General features: G+C 44.5%; 1 protein-coding gene and 1 long non-coding RNA gene across 2 annotated transcripts in view; both read right to left on the reverse strand.

The window, feature by feature from the left end:
- Nucleotides 1-698: 698 nt before the first annotated feature.
- HMGB3 (high mobility group box 3) lies at nucleotides 699-6,877 on the reverse strand. Its single transcript, XM_074962603.1, is given in 6 exon segments — nucleotides 699-2,094; nucleotides 2,692-2,866; nucleotides 3,404-3,543; nucleotides 3,992-4,148; nucleotides 6,725-6,792; nucleotides 6,794-6,877. Coding segments are annotated over 6 exon segments (768 nt in total). The 3' UTR covers nucleotides 699-1,950.
- A 493-nt stretch (nucleotides 6,878-7,370) lies between these two features.
- The window catches only part of LOC141993630 (uncharacterized), a 29,801-nt gene continuing 15,153 nt past the window's right edge, over nucleotides 7,371-22,018 (reverse strand). The window contains exon 3 of the long non-coding RNA XR_012640915.1: nucleotides 7,371-7,533. This is a non-coding gene — a long non-coding RNA (uncharacterized LOC141993630). The remainder of the gene's footprint in view (nucleotides 7,534-22,018) is intronic.

The following is a 22,018-nucleotide window of genomic DNA, read 5'->3' on the forward strand; positions in this document are numbered from 1 at the left end:
TGAGTGATATTTTAGTCACATCACAAGCATTATAAACTGTCAACAACTGTAGATCTGTAATTTAGTTTGCACACGCAATGCAAACAGCCTGTAGCTAGGTAGTTTACCATAACTCATTGTACTCTGGTAAACTTGCCACCTATGGTGATTTAGAAGTTTCACCACAATTAATGCAAAATTCCACCTCTATAGCTGTGAGGTACACTCTGCTCTCCTCTGTGGACAGAGCAAAGAAGGAATACAGATAGCAGGTAGTGAGGGGATGCTAGTTTTATTCTTTATTTCAAAAAATTAGACACATTTTTGGTGCTCAGAATAATACCACTAGCTCAATTAAGTAGTTACTTTTCTCTTTTATGAAGGATATTAAAATATCCCCAGTGTGGAATGGTTCAGAGAGTCATGTGTCAGTGGACACAATGTGTCTAGGTATTCACAGAGGGGTAATTACAGAACCTCAACCCACCTCCCCGGATCCAATTCACATATATAGTTAAAGAAAGGCAAGTGTATTGGGTGCCTGTGCCACCACTTCTAGGTCAGCAGAGAAGTTTAGGCGAGTGTCTAGTATTTCTTCTGCCAACAAGCAGAATGCTAGAAAAAACCACAAGTCTGAAACAGTTTAACACAGGACAAAAAAGGCACATTTTAATATGTACAGCAATGCATTTGGGCTATAAATGTACCCAACACAACTGGAAAAAAAAATCCGATTTAACGTATGCTTTTATAATTGTTCAATGGAATCAGCCTCATTCCTAGCCACCTACCTTTCTGCATCTCTGAATGCTGCTATATACACACACACGCACACAATTAGTCATGAATGTTCATTTAGGCTCCCATGTTCAAGTAATAAAATTCAAACTTGCATAGCATCTTATGCCACTCAGCCATAAACAGGTAAGATTGCATATTAGCTTGAGTAGCCATCTCTTTCAATTCAGCCAGTTTTAGCTAGCCACCATTTTTATCCTTGAGACAGAATGTTTCCTAAGTTACCCACCCTGAGGGATGCCACAAACTTCAAAATGAACTTTTTGCTGTTAAGGTACTCTTCAACCAGAAATTTAGAATGTTGTCAAGAACAGTTTTAAAAACGTAATACTGTTTATTTTGCTTCAAAAAACATTTCAGCATTCTAAACATACAAAAAAACCAACATAACGATGCAAATTTGTTTAAGTACAGAGTGTTTTTGAACTTCAGTTGCTGCACTTGCTCTTCACTCCATTGACAATGAAGAGAGGTCTACAGTTTCAGTTTAAAAAACTACCGCACTTAACTAAAAAAACCCATACACTTCTCATGCCAGCTGAACCCCCTTCCACAACTAAGAATGGCAGCAGAATGCTAATTTCACTATATACAGAAAGACAACTTTAAGCTAAATGGACGCCCACTGTAGTGTAAATAGATCTACCCTCACAGTGCATGCTTTGGGCCATGGCACCCTATGGAAGGTACAGCCTTCCAAAGTAATCACCCTTCCCTCAAGGCATCACAACTCTAAGCATGTACCACAAGAATTTGTCTAGTTTTTACAAACTATAGATATGTACAGTTTATAACCCAGGATTTGCTAGCCAATAACCATATAGTAACACCACCTTACAAATTAAAAAAATGCTTGAAACATTTTTAAATGCTTTGTTACACCAACAGCAAAGTGCACAGAGTGAGGAGAACACTAGAGCGCCTTTTCATTTTAAAAATGTTTGGAAATATGTACAACTTTGATACAGTTTCAGGGTGCTCACTACACCCATGGCCACTTCATGTAAACCAGTTACAATTTCTAGAGCACTTTTAGAAACTACAAGGTGATCAGAATCCAAATTTTGTAATTAAGCCTAATGAGGGCAACAGCACCATCTCAAATAAGAGGTGCTTCATTTATGGTGTTTCCCCTACTCTATGGTATTCACATCAGACAAATATTGTACAGTTTTATTCATCATCCTCATCTTCTTCATCCTCTTCTTCATCATCCTCATCCTCTTCATCCTCTTCCTCTACCTTTTTCCGAGCAGCTTTGGCTGCTGCACCCTTTGCACCATCAAACTTTCCTTTAGACTTGTAGTCTGCAACATCCTGCAACGTCAAGAGGATGTCTTAATTTGCTCTAAGCAATAAATGTACAAGTGATCTATGCAATAGTAGAAGTGTAGAGATACTAGCTTTCAGCAGCCTTCTCCCCAAGGGAAAGGCTGCTGGAGCGAGTCTACAGGCTTGTGGATACCAAAGTGTACCTGAGTAGTCTAAGCATTAGGTTTGCATCCTGGGTTCATAATTTAGAATTTCTTTTAAAAAAAGAAGACATTCATGTTACAGATGTTCATGTAATTTTATAGTGCCATTACCAAAAAAAAAAAAAAAAAAAAGTGATTTCTTCAGCAAAGCCAAAACTACACTTCAGAAGGGGAGGCAACAGGGACTGCTATCTGTGTATCCCAGGGAGCAAGAGACTTGCCTGAAGTTTCCCAAAGGGTAAGTTCAGTCATTATATGGAAGTTTAAGTGTACTATACATGTATCCAGCATACATCTCATTGCTAACCAGTCTCTAGATGTTACAGAAGCCTTATAAACATGCCCCCTGTGTAATATGAATCTCTTCATTAAAACAAATTGTTTATGCCCACATCAGCTCTAATGTTACTAAGACACTCAAGCTACAACCTAGCCTTACCTTTTCATATTTCTCCTTCAGTTTAGCTGCCTTATTATTGTAAGGCTGCTTTTCACCATCACTGAGGTTGTTCCACATTTCACCAAGTTTCTTTGCTACATCCCCAATAGATATGCCAGGATTTGTGGATTTGATCTTGGGACGGAATTCTGAACAGAACAGGAAGAAGCCAGACCTTGGAGAAAAGTTTCATATTAAAATGAGCATCTCAGAATCTGAAACTGAAGATTAGAAGTAGGCAAGACTTCCAGCTCTTTCAGCCATCAATCCACCCAAATGATTCACAGGACTGGAGACTATCAACAGCTAGTGTTTCTGAGTAAGGGGAAGATTTGTTTAAAACTAATGAGACATTATATAATAAATTAGTGAAAAAAAGTGTTTAAAAATCTTGCACATTTTTCCATTTGCATTATTTGAGGCAGAGTGTTTTAGGTGCCAATTTGTCACTTCCTTCCTATTACTTTAGATTTAGTTGATAGAAGACATGAGTTTTGCAACTATCCAGCTATTTTAGTCACGTTTAGTGCTCCGCAAGTTGAGGATTTCAGCTGTCAGAGCTTATAAATGGCTACTAATAAACCTATTCCATGTTATCACAATTCTCATAATGATTGTGTGTTAAATTTTCATCTAGAGAAAGCTACAACTGCAACAGCTAACTTTGAGTTGAGCTATTCATATGTAACAGTACTGTGAGAAAGTTACTTACGGTGGCCGTTTTGGGGCATTAGGATCCTTCTTCTTCTTGCCACCCTTAGCTGGTCCATAATCCTTCATTTCCCTGTCATATCGTACCTTGTCGGCTTTTGCCATTTCATCAAATTTGGACTTCTCTTTGCCTGACATGGTCTGAAAGAAGATACACAGCAGATGAGCACTCAAGTTAGCGAGTTTCCCTTTTCAAGTTGGAGGTGCGTGCTTATGGTGTCTTCACTTGTCCTTCACCTTGGAAGACAAGGGTTCACATCAAAGCTCACTGTCACAAGCGGCAGTCTCAGCAAAGGCCAATAACTGAATTGGCCTAAAGCCTCCTCCTTCTACAGTTAGCCTATTAAAATAGCAGGAGGTGGCCTCTTGGTAGAGGTGTGCAGGAAAAAAAAGAATGTATGTATGGTGGAGAGAGAACCTAAGTTTCCAATGCAGTCTGAACTTTCCCGATCCCTAGAAATCAGAGACAAAAATTAAGACTGGGATGTGGGTTGAAAAGAAAGTCAATCCCTGATTTAAACAAGTGTCACATGAAGTTACCATTCTAGAGAGACAGTTGTCACTTCAAGAAAGTAATGAATTAAAATACCTTCCACCTTTCTGAGCACTTCTTGGAAAACTCTGCAAAGTTGACTGGAACCTCTGGGTTCTTCTTCTTATGTTCTTCACGGCATGTCTGCACAAAGAAGGCATAAGCAGACATCTTGCCCTTAGGCTTCTTCGGGTCACCTTTAGCCATCTTGACTCTAAGGAGGAGAAAAAGATAAATCACAAATATAAACTGTTGTATTAAGTAACCGCTCAGGTTGAATATGGACAGAACTATGTGGCGCTGCCTCAAGAGCTGGGTCACAGATTTAAGTAGTATGTCAGAGAGTTACATGTGAACTCTAGCTCTCCTAAAGTAAGTAGCTGTCACTCAACAGGAAAGGTTCCACTGATTTTCCCCTTGTATAAAAATACAACAGTTTTGGTTACAAAGTGTGCAAATAAGGACCAGTTTTACCTGCCAACCTCAGCAAGACTAGAAGGATTTGCTTTTTCTCCACCAAGTGAGATGGTCAGTGCAAGGATGCGATTAACAAGTTACCAACACTAACTTTTGGGTGGTGTTCTCAAAAAAAAAAAAAAAAAAAAAAAAATAATAATAAAAAAAATTTCCCCAGCCTCCTGCAGTAATATTTTTCATTTGCAGCCTTTTAAGAGTTTGAAATTAATTTTTATTGGACTAATATTAATATTTAATTGTGTATCCTAATCCCACATGTGCAATAAAAGTGAATTTCCAGAATCATTCCCACCCCCCCATTCTGTAAATTGCTATAGACAGACATTGTCATCCCCTCCAAACACTTTAAAAAAAAAAAAAAAAAAAAAAAAAAAAGGGGGGGGGGGAGGAGAGGAGAGAGAAATTCCCGTTTGGGTCACATATTAAGAGGCTGCAAATCTGTTTGCAAAGTTTCAGATTAAAAGGCAGGGGTGTTTTCTGTTTTTACTCCCCCTCCTTTGCTTCCCGCCATCTTCCACCCCCCCCTTTGCCAAGGTCAGAGCAAAAACTGAGGGAGAACCCCCTTTTTGCATATTGCCCAGGGCAAGGGGCATTTGTGGCTGCTGCGAATGGGGCCAGTGCAGCCTGGATGTGCCCAGCTCAGCAGCGCGCTCCTTTGCCTGAGACTCCAGTGGAAGGAGGGAGAGAGGGGAGGAAAAAAAAAAAAAAAAAGACAGGTCACCAAGACACCAATAATTCATCTTCCATTTTGTGAAATGCTTCTTCATGAAAGAAAGTGCCCCTGAAATGAGCCCCTGTGCTGGCCTGGGAGGTGGCCCCGGGCGGGGGGCACAGCCTGGCAGGGCTGGGGCAGAGTGTGGGGCTCTCGCCCGTGCCATAGGAGTATCTATAGCCTTGGTGCTAGGCAGGGATATAGAGAAGTGGTTGCTGTTCTCCTCGCCCATAGCCGGCTCCATTCGCTAAAATGGCTTCTCTAAGGCAGTGAGGCTGCTATGCCTAACAAAGCCGCACACCCCCCTCTGCCCAACTAACGCCTCTCCGCGGGGGCTCCCGGTCCCCCAGCGCCCCCCCAACCACCCCTCTCCCTAGAAAAACCTCCGCTCGGTCCTGCCAGGGGGGGCTGGGGGCCGTGGGGGCTGGGGCAAGGGCAGGAGAGGGAGTTAAAGCGCCACCCCCCCCCTCCTCCCATGTCCCTGCCTAGCGCAATACTCTGTATAACAAAGACTCCCGTGCAGCCATTACAGCCCAGGCTGCGCTCAGCCGCGCCGAGGGGGAAAAGTGCAAAAAGCCCCCAAACGACCCCCAGCCACCCCGCCAAGCACAAGGGGAGATAGGGGGAAAGGAACCGGGGCGAAAGCGAAAGGTCTGGGCGCTCTGCGGGGCTCCTGAGCGGAGATTTGCCCCGCCTAGAGCCCCTCTCCCGATCGCGGTGCTGCTTACACGTCTTTCTTCCTTAGCCGGAGCTCTCAAGCGCCAGCCATATTAATGCCCACAGCAGAGGGAAAGCGGCGCGAGGAAGAGGCGGCTTGGGGCTTCAGCCAGGGCACCGGGGCACCAAACCCACCTCCCCGGGCAGGGGAAGAGGAGCGGGAAGGGAAGCGAATGAATCGGGGGAGCTGGGCTAGCGGGATCGCGAGTAAAAAACGGCTTCGCCGCGGCGCACGGGCGCAGCGCGCAGGGTTTATCCCTGTCAGATGCTAAAGCGACAGCCATATTAATGCAGAGCAGACAGCGGGCACAGCACTGCGCACGGCCGGCAACTTCCATCGCCGCCAGCCACCCGGGCCAGCGGCAGAGACGCGCCGCGCATTTCCCACCCCAGTCACTTTAGGAGAAAGAGGAGGGGAAAAAAAATCCCTGCCGGGGCGGGCGGGCGAGCCCAGAGTTCGCCCCGGTGCAGTCACCGCACCAGCCCCATCGCTCCGGGCAGCGCGACCCGGGGGAAACGCTCCACACTTCGCGCGCCGAGCGGGATACTCCGCGGAGTGTGGGCGCCCCTGCGGGAGGGGGGGATCCGGGAGAGAAGAAGGGATTTGGGGGCGGGGGGGTTGCTGCGCCCCTCTCCCCGGTACCTCCCCTGCACAGCTGGAGCTGCACCCAGGAGCATTTCTTGCCGTGGGAGCAGAGAGACGGGGGAAGAGGGAAAAGTTTTTTAATAAAGCAGGGGAGTGGGGAAAGCCCGCGGAGAGGGAAGGGAGAAAGAAAAGGCAGCGGAGGAGGAAGAGAAAAGGGGGATCGGGCGCGGGGGGGAGGGGCGAGGGCGGCCGCCCCCCGAAAAGTTGCCCGGCGGAGCGGCGGCGGAGCCGAACGTACCTGTATTGTTCGCTAGTCTGGGCAGTAGCTGGAGCGCAGGGCACGACGCTGGGCTCAGCACTGCTCGGGCTCAGCCTCGCGTTGGCTGCCTCCGAGAGCGGCCTGATTGGCTGCCGGGCTCCGCCGTTTAAAACAACCTCCTCGCCCCGCCATTGGCAGGCAAGCTCATGAATATGTATCGCGGCCGGGCACCGATTGGCCGGCGCCGGCCCGGGTCATTCATTCAAAAGAACACCCGCCTGGGGAAGAGGAGCCGGGCGCTGGGCAGCTGGGGAAAAGTTTACAGCGCGAGCTGGGACTGCTGCCCGGGCCAGCCCGGCCTCCTGCCGGCACTCGCTGCCCCAGCGCCCACGCTTCTGCATCGGCCACATCTGCAGGACCATGGGCTCTGCTCCGCGCTCCTGTGCACCCAGCCCCGCTCCGCTTAGCCGGCATCTGCCCGCAAGTCCAGGGGCTGTTTAAAGCCTCCGGCCTGCGACCGGCTGCCTTCGGTGCATGTGTCAAACTCCAGCCGCAGGGTCAGGGCAGTGCCAGGCAGCGTAAAAACCGGAGCTGGCGGGCCTGGGGCGGGGGGTGTGTGAATCCGCTCCCCCGTTAACTACAGGGGAACCCAGCGTGGTTTCAAATAAATAATACTCACGTTGTGTGCTCAGGAAAAGTGACTCCAAATCCCACGTCCTGCCAACCGCGCTTTCGGGGCATTCTCTGCACAGAAGACTTGCCTTGAATGAGTCCGCTCCCCTCCCTGCACAAAGTCTGAGATTGCTGCGTTCTGGGGGAATCGATGCGGAGCGGAGCAAAAGCGAGGCCTGGAAAGACAAGAGTGCAGTGGCAACATTCCGTGCGAAAGGAAACGGGGCTTTCAGTTGTAGTGAGATCTTTACCCGCCACTGGGATGAGCGAAATCCAGCAACTGGTGGGTTGAACAGCTGGGAGGAGCTCATTCTTTATTTTGACACACTATACATTTTATACACGGAGCATACAGTTGAAAATGAGATTGGACCGGAGAGAAAAGCAGAAGGCGGGGGATCCTAAATGCAGAAAGAAAGAATTCAAAGGAGGAGAAAGATTCAAAAAGGAAGATGAGAGAAACGAAGAGAAGAGGAAATAGGAACCAGAGGTAGGAGCTGACAGAAATAAAAGAATATGATAGGGGAGAGAAGAGAGCAGAAAAAGCATTTCAGGGGACAGGATGGAAACAACTGGCCTTTAATAGCCATTTATTGGTAATTTCTGCTCCAAACCAGTAAAGGCCTGATTGTGATTTCAATGAGTATTTGCAGAATAATTAGTTACTACCCACTGTAAACAGTAACAGAACTCAGAGTAGCAGCTGGAGTAGTCCGTATTCGCAAAAAGAAAAGGAGTACTTGTGGCACCTTAGAGACTAACAAATTTATTTGAGCATAAGCTTTCAGTATCTGATGAAGTGAGCTGTAGCTCACGAAAGCTTATGCTCAAATAAATTTATTAGTCTCTAAGGTGCCACAAGTACTCCTTTTCTTTTTAGTAACAGAACTGGGGGTCTGGAATCAACTCTGATGGCATTTGTTATAAATAATAGAGAAGAACTAAACAAGAAAAAACTCTGAGTTTCATCTAAATTATTCATATAAACTGCAACAAAAACAAAAAATACAAAGAATCCAAAAACTAGAACTAGACCTGCTTCTGCAGTTTGGTCTGTATAAAATATTCTGGGATTTAGCTTTTATTAGTGGAGTGTGTTGTATTTTATGAAACCTGTAGACAGCACCTTCCAGCTGAGCAATCTTAACACAGCTCTATGACTCAGACAGGAAAAGTCCCTCCCTTTTGGATCACCTGAAAGAGAATTTTCCTACAGAGCATCTGCCAAATGGTTAAACTGGGTACTAGTGGCCTACCACAGGTTGGCTGGGTGAGAAAACAGATCTGTTATTTTAAGGCTGGAGTGGTATGACTCAGAAACCACTACATACAGTACACTCAGAGTGGTTTTTTGTGAGCAACAAAATAAAAATAATGATGGGATAGATGGGTGGTCTTTAGGAATGGCCCTGTTTCCCCACTCTTTCCCCAACATCCCCTTTTAAAGATACTATAGAATCTCAGAGTTACGAACACCAGAGTTAGGAACTGACCGGTCAACCACACCCCTCATTTGGACCTGGAAGTACACAATTAGGCAGCAGCAGAGACAAAAAAAGGAAATACAGTACAGTACTGTGTTAAAAGTAAACTACTAAAAAAATAAAGGGAAAGTTTTTTTTTAAAAGCAAAGATTTGACAAGATAAGGAAACTTCCTGTGTTTCATTTAAATTAAGATAGTTAAAAGCAGCATTTTTCTTCTACATAGTAAAGTTTCAATTCTGTCAGTGTTCAGCTCTAATCTTTTGAAAGAATAACCATAATGTTTCGTTCAGAGTTACAAGCAACCTCTCTTTTTGAGGTGGTTGTAACTCTGAGGTTCTACTGTAGTTTAACTGGTGTTTTAAGGAAGGACAATAGAAATCAGAGAATTTTAGCAAAACCTACACAGAATTTCTCCCCAAAGCTGCTAAGTTCCATTCAAGATTTTGGCCAAAATTCTGCTTTGATTTCTCATTCATTTTTGGCTTTAATTGGCCCCTGCCCTGTTTCTGTATTTTAAAACCAAAGGGCATAAGTCAAGGGAAAGGGATCCATTCATAAATGTTAATGAGGCTACTCAAGTGACCATTATTTTGGAGAAACCTCACAATATAAGGCAAACAACACTACCACAGCAGAATCCCTTTCTAGCTGACAACACGATAAGCAACACTTTCACCTATTGTTAAGGATAGTTACTGGTATCTCAAAACATTTTAAGAATTCAGTCTTGGTGATGACAACATGACGCTGTGGGATTTGTGTTTTGAATTTTCATGCCGCGCTTTATTCCCTTTCTCACTGCCAAGGCCAGTACAGGCTGGGAGCACTATGGAGGCAGCATGAGGAGGCCTTGCTGGGAGGGCACGACTAACGTCTCTGACATGACCTCTATAGCCAAGCAAGGAGCAGCACTGATGGTCTCCAAAGAGCCCATCCCATGCCAAGGAAAGTCACCACCAGGGAAGAATCAGAGGCAAGCAAGTGTGTACTAAAGGCCCTGGGAAAACTTTAACAGCAGGTGGTTGGGGATGCAGGGGAAAGTTTTTGGCAGCAGAGAGTGGGTGGGTTTTAGAGCTTTGTCCTAGGGCTTGCATCAGGGTTTTGAAAATAGCAGGTCTTGTCTCCTATGATAGAAGGAATAGGCAGAATTAGAGGGGAACTGGGTTGAGTGGTCCTGGATGCAGATCACTGAGAGGTTGCTTGCTGATCTCCTGCCCTTCCTCTGCTACTATATAGACATCCTGAGGCCTCTTCTTAAGTAAATGAAAAGGTTAGGGCCCAGTTGGCTGCCAACCTATTGAGCTAACAGGAATCTGGGAACTGCCAGGTCCCAGACTTTGCTAGATCATGCAACACCAGGATTTGGGATGCCCATCTCATTTATACCTCATTTGGCACATAATTAATTGTAGATGCCAGCAAGTGGTTCACAGTAAAGTATAAATATCTGTAAAGTAAGGAGAGGAGCATATGATTATACTGAAAATATGACAAACCCAGGGACTTTTCTAACAAACAGAGGCATCTGCTTGCCCTATGAAGGGGTGAGGAAATCCTTGGATGTGAAAAGCTCAGCTACCCGATAAAACATTAGCAGACATGACTCTACTAGCATTGACAACAAAAGAGTTGGCATTTAGGGTATGTCTTCACTGCACAGGTAACCAGGGTGACTGGTACATGGGTCTCAGCACCTGGAATAGGCTAACCCAGGTGAGACTATTCTGTATCCTCACTGTTTCTGCATTTGCACATGTAGTCTCTGGGCATATATCCCATGGTTCTTTGTGGTGAAACGCTATACGATTCTTTCCCAGCCAGTTATGTCAACTTCAGGAGACTTTGAAGGAATTGTGGGAAGGCCTGAGGGGACTATCAACATTCAAGTTATTTAGCCTGCATCCTTACTTCACATTGAGCAGATTCCAGCCCAAGTGAAAGTGTAGCTTGGGCTCCAACCCACACCCGCCCTGGTTAGGTAAGCTAGCCCAGGGTTAAAGCACCTACAAACTCAATTAAAAGGACTTCCTGTGGTGGTAGGACGGTGGTAAGGGGGATTTGCACTCAGTTTAACTGTGCAGTGAAAACATATTTAAGAGTAGGAGGTTCAAAGACGCAGCTTTGTGTAACTCTGGTCCTGTGGAGCAGAATTAGGCCAAAGCTGAGCACTTTTGAAGCTCCCACCCTGAACTGTTAACTTTTTGATTCCTTCAGAGTGCAGAGTCATGCAGAAGTACTTGGAAATAGCCTTTAACAATAGCAGCAAATGAAGTGTTCATTGACCCTGTTCATTTCAATAGCACATTAACTCAAAAATTCAGTTACGGCCGTTTAGGGTGGGATTTTTCAAAAGCACTCAGCTCTGGCCAAACTGGGCTCCTGTGGAAGTCAATGGACTCCTGGGTTAACATGCTAGTGAGATGAATTGAAACAATTAACACATCTCTTGCTGCTGCTGTTTAATGCTGATTATAGATAACCCAGTATCACTTCACCTAAAGAAGTGATACTGGGTTACCTACTGAGATACTGAAGAAGCATCTGAAGTGGGGTTTTTACCCACAAAAGCTTATGCTCAAATAAATCTGTTAGTCTTTAAGGTGCCACCGAACTCCTTGTTGTTTTTATAGGTAACCCAGTATCACTTCACACTTTGAAGCTTTCTTTGCAACTTTAGTGCCTTAAAACTTATTTTTTAAATTGAAAGCTCAAATTGGGTAGAAAACAGAATTCCAAAGATCTATGTACAGGCCTTAATTTCTTGCAATATGTGGAAATTCCACATACACTGATTGGGTGTCTGTGGTTTTGAGACTGAATTCCAACCCAAGAAACTATAGTATCTCAGCCAGTGAGACTATTTCCACTTTAACCTGTAAAACAAAAAAGTTATTTTAAATACATGCTGAAAACAGAAAATGCAATTTGCAATGGTATTTAAAGAGCATGCCTGTCCCTGCAAGTTCAGAGAGCCAGAGGTTACTATGATCCTAATTTAACTCTATGGGAAACTTAATATTGCACCAATTAAATATTAGTCCAACTGAATAGATGACCCTGAGTCCCCTATTCTGATAGTTTTAGCAGTGACTGCTGGTCCCAATATATAAACACCTCCGCATTACCCCCATTGGCACTCAGAAGTAATTACTGTCAAATGTATTTAACTGGGGGGTGGAAAGGAATATATATTTTAAATAAATACTTAATCAATAGACAGATTAGGCAGCAGCTCAAACCCTTCCTCCAGCATAAACAGGGGGGAGGGGGAGAGATAAACAGAAGCTGACACTTATCTTTATATATAGGTATAGGTTGAATTCACCATCTGTTTTTCTCTGCCACTTTCTCTCTAGTTGTGTCTGATTTTTCCTTTGCTCTTTATTTAGCTCAGTTTCACACCCCCAGCATGGTTCTTTATCCATATACATTGTCCTACTCTGTCCTCCCCTCCCTCTTCCTCAAGCAGGTCGTTCTGCTGTGACTATTTCTTTCAGATTTCTTATGTCCCGCTATCCAGTTCTACCTACCACTTCCAGCAGTCATTGGAAGCTTCTGGTTCCAACATTCCATCCCTTCTTTTTATGGGATATTATCTAAAACATTCTGGACCAAAATTCTAGGCTGGTGGAAATGGATGAAACTCCATTGAAGTCAGTAGAGTTGTGCCCACTGACACTAGCAGAGAACTTGTCTCTCAGTTTGGTGTATGACCAAAATAGAGAAGAAAAGAACCATGTAACACAAATTAAATAAACTAAAAAAATCCATGCCATTTTTTACTGCTTTAAATAATATGTAGACCCTTTTTTTTTAAAGGGAGGATATGACCAGCAGAAATAACGTTTGCAATTTCCCAGAGACTTATATTATGCGAGGATCCAGTCCTAATGCATGTCTAAAAGAGAAAACTAAAATATCAGTGTTTCCAAGCACTTTAATTTAATCCAGACCATATCCAGTTTTAATAATAGTCATTATGATCCAGCTACTACGCCAGATCAAGGTTCATAGCGTTCCATATTACAAGGAAATACATTGGTATCCTCTGTCTGTACCCTATAGTATATTTCTTCTCTCTGTAAATTGTCTCAACGGCTCCTGTGTACTCTGTGGCATAACCTGTGTGTACATCTTTTGCACCACAGAGATGTACTATAATGGACACAACCAGCAACCCACAATGGGGCCATCTCAAAAGCTTTGTACAGGTTAGCACCCAGAAATTCAGGTGTTTATAGGAAGGTTATCCAGACTTTTAAACTAACAGATTAAGGTTCTTATTAGAAGCAAACCCAATGAACCAATCCAAACCTAATGTAACTCTACTGGACATCTGATACAACTACACCTGTACAGTAGTCCAGCCCCTATGAGCAAATTGAAAATAATCCATAAATTAACTGTAAATTGTAGACTACAAGTAATCCACAAAGCAGTAGTTTTCATCACGTCAGGGCCTGCCTAACCCGTAATTGATCACGATGGGAGTTGTGCAGACTGAGCTAAAGGTCAGCTATCATAGATCAATGTCATTCACCTAGAATGAAATTCCCCAATGAAAATAAATGATAAAGGGACTTTTTTAGTTTAAAAAAAAGATGTGGATAAGATCAGGTTTTTCCAAGTTATTGTATGAAACAATCCATACTATAAATACAACTGTGTTGAAGACTCCATGACAATACAGTTGACAACTCTTTTGGTTACAAGATTGCTGGGGTTTGTAGTGTAGATCAGTGTTTCCCAAACTTGGGGCGCCGCTTGTTCAGGGAAAGCCCCTGGCGGGCCGGGCCGGTTTGTTTACCTGCCGCGTCCGCAGGTTCGGCCGATTGCAGCTCCCACTGCGCTGCTTCCCGCAGCCCCCATTGGCCTGCAGCGGCGAACCGCGGCCAGTGGGAGCCGCGATCAGCCGAACCTGCGGACGCGGCAGGTAAAGAAACCGGCCCGGCCCTCCAGGGGCTTTCCCTGAACAAGCAGTGTCCCAAGTCTGGGAAACACTGGTGTAGACAGAACCTGAGGTGTGCTCCCTAGCCATGCTAAGGTCTGGGGCATCTAGTCTCTCCCTGTCCATTTAAAAACATTACATATGGCAACAAATAGCCAATCATCATAGCATCCACGAACACTTCTCCCAAACATGTAGCATATACTCATGTTCTGCAGCATCAAGTTATCAGCCTTAAAGGATAGCGAGGGAGAAGCCAATCAGTAGGATAAATTACAGGAGACTTTACAGTTAGTGGAAAGCCTGGACAAAGACAACTGGGTTCTAAGAGTTGGCTCCCACACCCAGCGAGGTCAGGGGAACTTTCCCATTGATTTTATTGGTTGATGGATCAATCCTCCTAAAGGTAACCAGGTTGAGACATGTTTGAGAGAATTCCAGAAGAAAGGCACTGGCTACTAAGAATGGCCAGTCTCCACTGGCTTTCAGCGGAAGTGTTTGGTAGGATTACATAAATCATTAGTCCATTATCATAGTTATAAGTGGTTCCTAAATACCCTCTTTGCTGGTTTTGCTCCCACAGTTCACCATGATTTACAGGTGACTTGTGCTGGATGAAGCATACAGGGAAATGGTGAGAGTGCTGGTGGCAGAAGTCTTGAGGTGGATCTGATTAGCTGCAGCATGTAACCTCAGCTGTCTTGGATATCTCTAACCATGAAGTTTTGTTGGGACTTCTTCAGTAACTAACAAGAATGGACAGGATTGCTCTTGAATGGTTTCATTGGGAGCCATCTTGGGAGATCCAAAAGGGTGGTTTGGGACAATTCTTCTGTCCCAAAAGCTCTCTCCTATATGACTTGGTATAATCACCTTTCCTATTCAGCATTGATAACAGGCTGTTAGGAGAATTAGTGAGGAAACATGGGCTGCAATATTTTCAGTATGCTGAGGATACTCCACCACATTGGATCTGACTGGCGCAGAGGAACCAAAAACCCAGATTCAGAGTGTGGATGGTGCTGAGTTGGCTCAGGCTTAATTCAGATAAGACTGAAGTAGTATTAGGGGAAACAATCAGAAGTGGCAATGGAAATAACCACACCTTTATTTGGGGCAGTGCACCTGCCATTCACAGATCAGGTTCCAATTCCTGGAGTATAGGATCAGATGTTATTAGATGATCAAACAACAGTTGTACCCAAAAAGGTTCTTTTTCCCCCTCTTTGAACATCTGGCCAGAAGAATGTAGCCTTTTTCCTTTGGTGTAGACCTGGCTACCATCATCCACACCTTTGTCACTTCAAAACTGGACTGCTGTAATGCACAGCACATGGAGATTGCATATTGGGATCGCTTGGAGGTGCAAGCTAGTGCAGAAAGTGTATCATACAAGAAGCCTGTAACATGGATGCATTTGGGTGCTGCACTGTCTCATGATAGGTTTCTGGATGGAGTTCTAGGATCTGGTCTTATCCCTGAATGGTTTGGAAACCATTACCTGAGGGACTGCCTCTCTCGCTGGGCCATACTGACATAGCTAAGATCACTGGAGGCCCTACAAGCTAGAGCAGGTGTTCTTTATGAGGAGACTTGACTCTGGAATTCTGTTCCTTCCTTGATTTGTTAACTTTCCGAGCACATGGAAAGGCTTATTTTTCCTAGCAGGCATTTTAGGGTGATTGCATGTCCGTCGGTGAGGGGACTGGAGGCTGTACGATGATTTAGGTGGGGCCTCATGATACGTTTGGTACAGTAGCTCAAGTTATTGTGGGAGTCTTCATTAGAAACTTTGTAACTGGAAAAAATTGATGAGTTGGATAACTGTAGATTTTTAATTGTGTGTTTTAAGTATTGGGAGGGGCTTAGAGTTCTGCATAGAAAATAGGACAAAATATCCTTAATTAAATAATAAATGCTACCAATAAACTTTAGTATATTTTGCCCAGTGGTGCTGCTTCCCCCTACTTGGTCAAGGGTATGAGACAGCATTTTTGCCTAAATGGGAAAATAAGTAGTTAGATCAAATCACTCTCATTTCTTCTCCAAGCTGTTATATGCACCCCTGGTGCTGGGGTTATATCACAAGATAAATGGGGAGGAGACCCTTGTTAAAACACGGACAGCACATTGCAGGGTAGGGGAGAGCTTCAGCTGGGCTGGGAAAGAAGAGGAGAAAGGGAGCAAGGAGAAAAGGAAGTACTGCAGAGATTTGGAGTGGGGGTTTAATCCAGATTAGAGTATGAGGTGTAATCCAGAGGAAACAAGCAGAGCTGGGATCAGGTTAGAGTCCTGGTCAACCATTAGAATTCTATTCCTTTTCTTTAAAGGGTGTCACACATTCACCACAGGCTACAATTCTTCAGAATTTGCATAAAATTGTTGGTAGTTTTCCAAGTCTTGTAAATTCCATGATAGGCCTGTGTATAGGAACAGCATCTGACTAGGAAGGAGTGCTGCATCCAGGTCTACCACCAGATAACTGGGGCAAAAGATAAATCAGCAGAATGGTCAAGAAGAGGGCGGGTCATAATGAATGCAGGGTTGGGGCCTAAACGTATACAGACGTATTTTTTGAAATCATATTTCCATTATTTCTCTTCACACAAAACAACATTAGATACATTGTCATTGTATGCAGTTGTATTTAACACAAATGGCTGTCAAATACTTCCGATGTACTTAAAGAAAAGAGGACTGGGTATTTAGAAATTTGGTCATTTAGCATACCGAGAGGAGGGCTCGCGAGCTAGCATGCCAAAATCTTTAGCCAGGTTCTTTGACTAGTAACCTGATCAATCCTGAATAAGCAAAAAGTTATGTACTATGTGGTGTGTTAACATGCAAGTGTAACTTTGCCATAGAAAACCCGAGAGGTGGGCGTACTTAAAGATTTTGCAAACTTCCCAGCCTACTTTCTAGGTTTACAAACCCATTTCAAGCTTGAAGGCAAATTTTCCTCCAAACCCATGACTGTTGTCTGTGGGCCCAAATCCATCCTCTGTCAAAGCTCCCACTGAAATCAATACAGGTTTTTCTTGATTAAAGATTTACTTGTTGCAATGGAAGGTATTTAATAAAGTAACCCAAAATCTCTTATAGTTTGTGTCTTCACCTAAAAGTTGTTTTCTTATCCATCAACCAACAAAACACTAAGAGAGAAGACAAAGAAAGATAAAGAAAAGATCAACAACAGAAAGCCAAACAAATTTTGGCTTACCCAGCCCTTCCTTTATGCCCACCAAGCACACCACACCTTCAGGTCATCGACAGCTGTATGGTATATTAGGCTTTAAAAAAAAAAAAATCCATAAACTCCCATATATAGTGGGAAACTCTGGCATGTTGTCCTGTAATTAACACATCCATGTCAAAATTCTGATCACACTGCTGTGGAACCTCGCTACAGTCAAAGGGGTTACACAGGTGAAAGTAAGGAAAGCCTGTGACTGTAGGTATTTAAGTCTAATTAGCCCACAGCATCCAGCGTTGTTAGCAGATTTCCCCCCACGGCTATGCACAATGATCACAGACAAAAATTCAGCAAGGAGGAATGTTTCTCAACATTTTGCTTCCCTGATGTTATATGGAAATGACAAAATGATTTGGTCTCACTGTGAACATTGCAGACTTTGGCTCTAGCTCTTCTCTTTCATTCTTTTTCTGTCTCTCCATCAGCTCTTCTGTTTTCCATTGGGTTACATATACACTGTCCCTGGTTGTCATATGCTGGACATTATTGTTATACCCTGGGATTTATTCCCAGCCACAAAATCAGCTGGCAAGGGGTTGAAAGAGAGAGAGACCCAAAACTACCCATTTGGAGGAACTCTCACAGTGGAACATCAACTGCTTCCCTTTTGGATACACCTTCATTGCCAAAAAAACCAAAGGTGTTCTTTTACAGCAAGATAACCAATGCACGTTAGCTATCTCCTTGTAAAATCCTAGTGAAGACAAGGGCCTGTAGTTTTTACCACAATGTGGCTAGGCAAGGTCAAGGTGAACTTCTTCATTCAGCTCCATGGGTGATAACTTTGAAGCCCAATGTTATATAACAGGACAGGAGACTGAGAGCCAGTGTAGGGTCACTCTGGATGCTACAACCCTGGATGCAACTACTGCTCTGAATCCAGTTGTTTCCTCGTAATATCTTGATGGGAGCTTAGAGAGCTAGGACAGAGGAGATCCTACAGGTGAAGTCTAAGAATGGTGACTTTTGGAGAAGTTTAGGCTGAGGTTTACGTTGTGTTATTGTTTCTGGGTTAATGAGGGCTAATTCCCCACAGGGGTGATGAGTTTGGACACCAGAGTTTGTGTTCTCTATCAAAAACTCAACTCGCTCACAATGACAACACTTAACTAAATCACTGCAGAGCCAGGCCAAAAATACAGAACAAGCTATACTGCTCTTTTGTCAGTAAAACTTTTGTCAGGCAGGGATGTGAAAAAAAAACAACCCTGACTGACAACAGTTTTACTGATGAAAAGCATCGGTGTGGACAGCGCTTTGTTGGCGGGAGACGCTTTCCCGCCAACGAAGCTACCCGCACTCGTTGGGGGTGGTTTTATTTTGCAGGCAGGAGAGCTCTCTCCTACGAGCAAAGAGCGGCTAAATGGAAGATCTTACAGCGGCACACAGTGTAGACGTAGCCTCTAACTAGAATTCACTACTGCTATATTCCTAGCTAGTAGATAACCCTTCCCAACTTCACCTGTTCAGAACTACTGAGCATTACACATGTGCATAGTACTCTGCACTATTATATTTCTGCTTTGCTTTGTCTGTTAGGAGCCAGATCTTTTTCTCATTGACTTGCCATTGATTTCAATGAGAGCAGGATCAGGCACCTAGCATGTATGTTTCATATACACACACTTTATCACATACATACAACTCAGTTACTCATACACTTACTGAATGTAAAAGCACACGTGCACACACAAATACAAGCCTGATGTTCCAAAAGTCTAAATGCAGAGTAATGCAGTGGCCTTTAATCTCTGGCGATGTTTTAACAACCTGTTCAAGGTCTGTGCTCCTTGTGAAAAAATAATTCATACAAGCCTCACCACATCTGACGCAGTTGGCAGTCTTTGTTCAAAACAGTTACAGTGCTAAGTACAAAATTAATCACTTAGACACAGATTTATGCTGACTTTTACCTGGAAAACGGTGGCCTAGTCAAACACAGGATAAAGAAGATGGAGAGGCATTCGTAGAGCAGACTAGAGGTGAGCTTGCATGATTTCTGTCTCAGCCATATCTAGCCTGAACTTGAATAGAGGGCTTCATTTACCCCAGTATTATAATGCCCAGTCTCATTGCAGTTGTACTGTATCCCACCCGGTATTTTGTGTGCGCCTGGGAATGGCAAGCTAAAGTCTCATTCCTCTATGGTGAGAGGACAGGTTTGGGGGCCCACCTGTGAGCCTTGACCCTTTTAATTTACTAGAAACGTCTCAAAGGAAGGCTGTGGGATTTTTTCGTTTACCGTGTGGAAGTAATCACCATACATTTAAATGGGGGGCTGGTAGGCACACATTTCCCTTTTATACAATATTTGTGTGGGAGTGCCACTGCCTGATGCTCTTAGGGTTATTCATACCGTCTCACATTTCACTGTAAAACATGAGGCTGCAAGAGCTGTTATAAAGGGTGTAATTAATCTAAAAGGGTAAGTAGTGGTAAGCATTGCAGGCCAGTGGGCCAACAAATGTGTAACGCTCAGTAGTTCTGAATAGGTGAAGCTGGGAAGGGATCTCTACCGGCTAGGAATATAGCAATAGCAGATTAGAGTTCATTTGTGGAGTAGTCTGTTCTCTATTTTTGGCCTGGCTCTGTGTGATTTAGTTAATAGTGTTGTCATCGTGAGCGAGTTGAGTCCTTGATGGAGAACGCAGACTCTGGTGTCCAAACTCATCACCCCTGTGAGGAATTAGCCCTCATTAACTCAGAAACAATAATGCAACATAAGCCTCAGCCTAAACCTCCACCCCAAACATCCCCATTTTATTGTTCTTGGGAGGAAATGCTGGAGCTGACTGTTGCTGTATCTTCTGTGACCATCCCCTCCGCCCCCCGCCATGCCCAGCCCCAGCTGCAGGTGTCGCTGAAAGCCCACAGCCCCACTGTTCACAAGACCAACGACTGCCTCTTATAGCAACGCTCCCACACGCCAGCCTCTGTGGGAAGAGGCCGCCTACCCACTCCTGTTCTCCCAGCTCCAGCTTCAATCCCGTGCCAGTCTCACCCGGTGCAAGAATCACCAAGGAAGTGTCATGTAGTAAGCCGCCCCTTCCATGACTGCATCGTCCAGGCCAGAATGTAGGGGGACTCTGCATGGCCACGTGAGGCATCCCATGCTGCGTCAAGCTAGAGAGACAAGAGGACTTCAGTGTGCTGCTTGTGTCCAGCAGCCTCAGTAAATAATCATCTCTGTATTCATTCCGAGTCCTGTATTTTCCTTCGCACGAGGAACAGGTGGATGCTTCAGTCCACCTCTTCCTTTCATCCAACCCAGAGAATCCACTCCCCCTTTCTCCCCAGGAGGGTCCACCGCTCGAACTCCTTTCGTCTGCCTGCTAGCTTTCCCCACCCCCTATAATTACTTTATTGATGCTGCACCCAAGCCCAGAGCTGTGGCCACTGAGGGGTCACCACACAACTTGCATGTCCCAAGCATTATGCTGCTGCTTCTCACACAGCCGTTCTCCTATCAAAGGCCCCAGCTGCCACTGCCAGCCAGGAGCCTATGACACCTGGGTTCCCCTACTCCAGCCAAAGACCCATCTACTCCGCTCGGAGCAGGATTTGGCCTATTTAGAGGGCAAAGCTTAATTTTCTAGTCGAGAGGAAATCATTAAAATAAACCTCGAGAAGATTAATGCTGCTCCCTCGTTATTCCTCGTCCGGTATGTTTTAGTTAGGGGGATTTTCATAGGCTGCTATGGACGCTTTCCTCAGTTGGCTGCTGTTTACACACACATTTGCTGAGGTTGCAGGCAGGTGCATGGGCTGCACACCATTCATCTGAAAGGCCCCCTGAAACCTGCAGCCAGGCCCTGGCTGGCATCAGGGGAATCATATGATCAACCAGTTGCTTGAAGAGTCCGAGACTTGAGGAATTCTCCTCCCGTTGAAAAATCACCGAAAGGAACGGCTCAGAAGTGCCGAACGCGGCGTGTAGTCTAGGAGCCAATTCCTGCGGGCACCTTGAAAGTGAATGAATTTGCACAATAGCAACTACAGGAAAGATGTGGCTGTGCAGGTGTGTTGAGTAAGAGTTAAAGGATATTTTCAGGCACTAAGTCACTGCAAACACTGTCGCCACTGGCTGGCTACTAGCCAGGTTTCACACAGGGCAGGTGCTGAAGTGAGAGAGAGGAGAGAAAACCAACCATATATGCAATCCTCTGAGAGGCCAGTTTTCATAGGACAAATTAGTGAAACGCAGTTGAGCTTGTATGGTATGCTTTAAAATGAGAGAAGTCAACAGAAACTGCTTAGGAAGCGGATTTACAAACTTCTCTTTAACCTCATTTATTTTCAGCGTATCAATACCTGTTTCACTCGGATGGGATTTGCAAAAGCACCACAGTGATTTAGGAGCACAAGTCCCACTGAAAGTCAATGGGATTTATGCTTGTAAATCATTCAGCCACTTTTTATCCTCCACCCCACCCCTGGTTACGCCTAAATAAACTGCCACAGCCAGTTGTCACTCCCACCACCTCTCCTACTCCACAGTCTTCTAGTGACAACGGTTACATGCCTCTTCCTATTAAACAGACATCACTATTTGAACAGCAGTGGAAGAGCAAGCGTATCACTCCACATGCCTGCATTAGGGATTTTTGCCCCAGAGCAGTAGCACAAATGCAAACCCCCAGAGCAGATGTGCTGCACAAGTATAAAGTGGGAACTGCAGTGGGGGGGGACTTACTTCCCAGGTTTTAGACAAGTCCTTAGTTAACATGACAGGGGCCTCTCTCACTTGCAGGGGAAACTTTCTGTTTCTAGACAATGTTTATATTGTCCGTCTCTTTTCCTTAGTATAAGCACAAGTTTTCAAACAAGAAGCAAATAATAAAATTGCAACCACTCCCCTTTCCTTGTAATCCCAAATTTTGAAATCCCAAGGTAAGGACTACAAGGCTGTGCAGTGCTGCCAACAAATCAGAAGGCACAGATGACCCAAAGTCACCTAAGTCTGCTAGTCATGAC

The sequence above is a fragment of the Natator depressus genome, chromosome 9 (genome assembly GCF_965152275.1).
Source record: "Natator depressus isolate rNatDep1 chromosome 9, rNatDep2.hap1, whole genome shotgun sequence".
Lineage (NCBI taxonomy): Eukaryota > Metazoa > Chordata > Testudines > Cheloniidae > Natator > Natator depressus.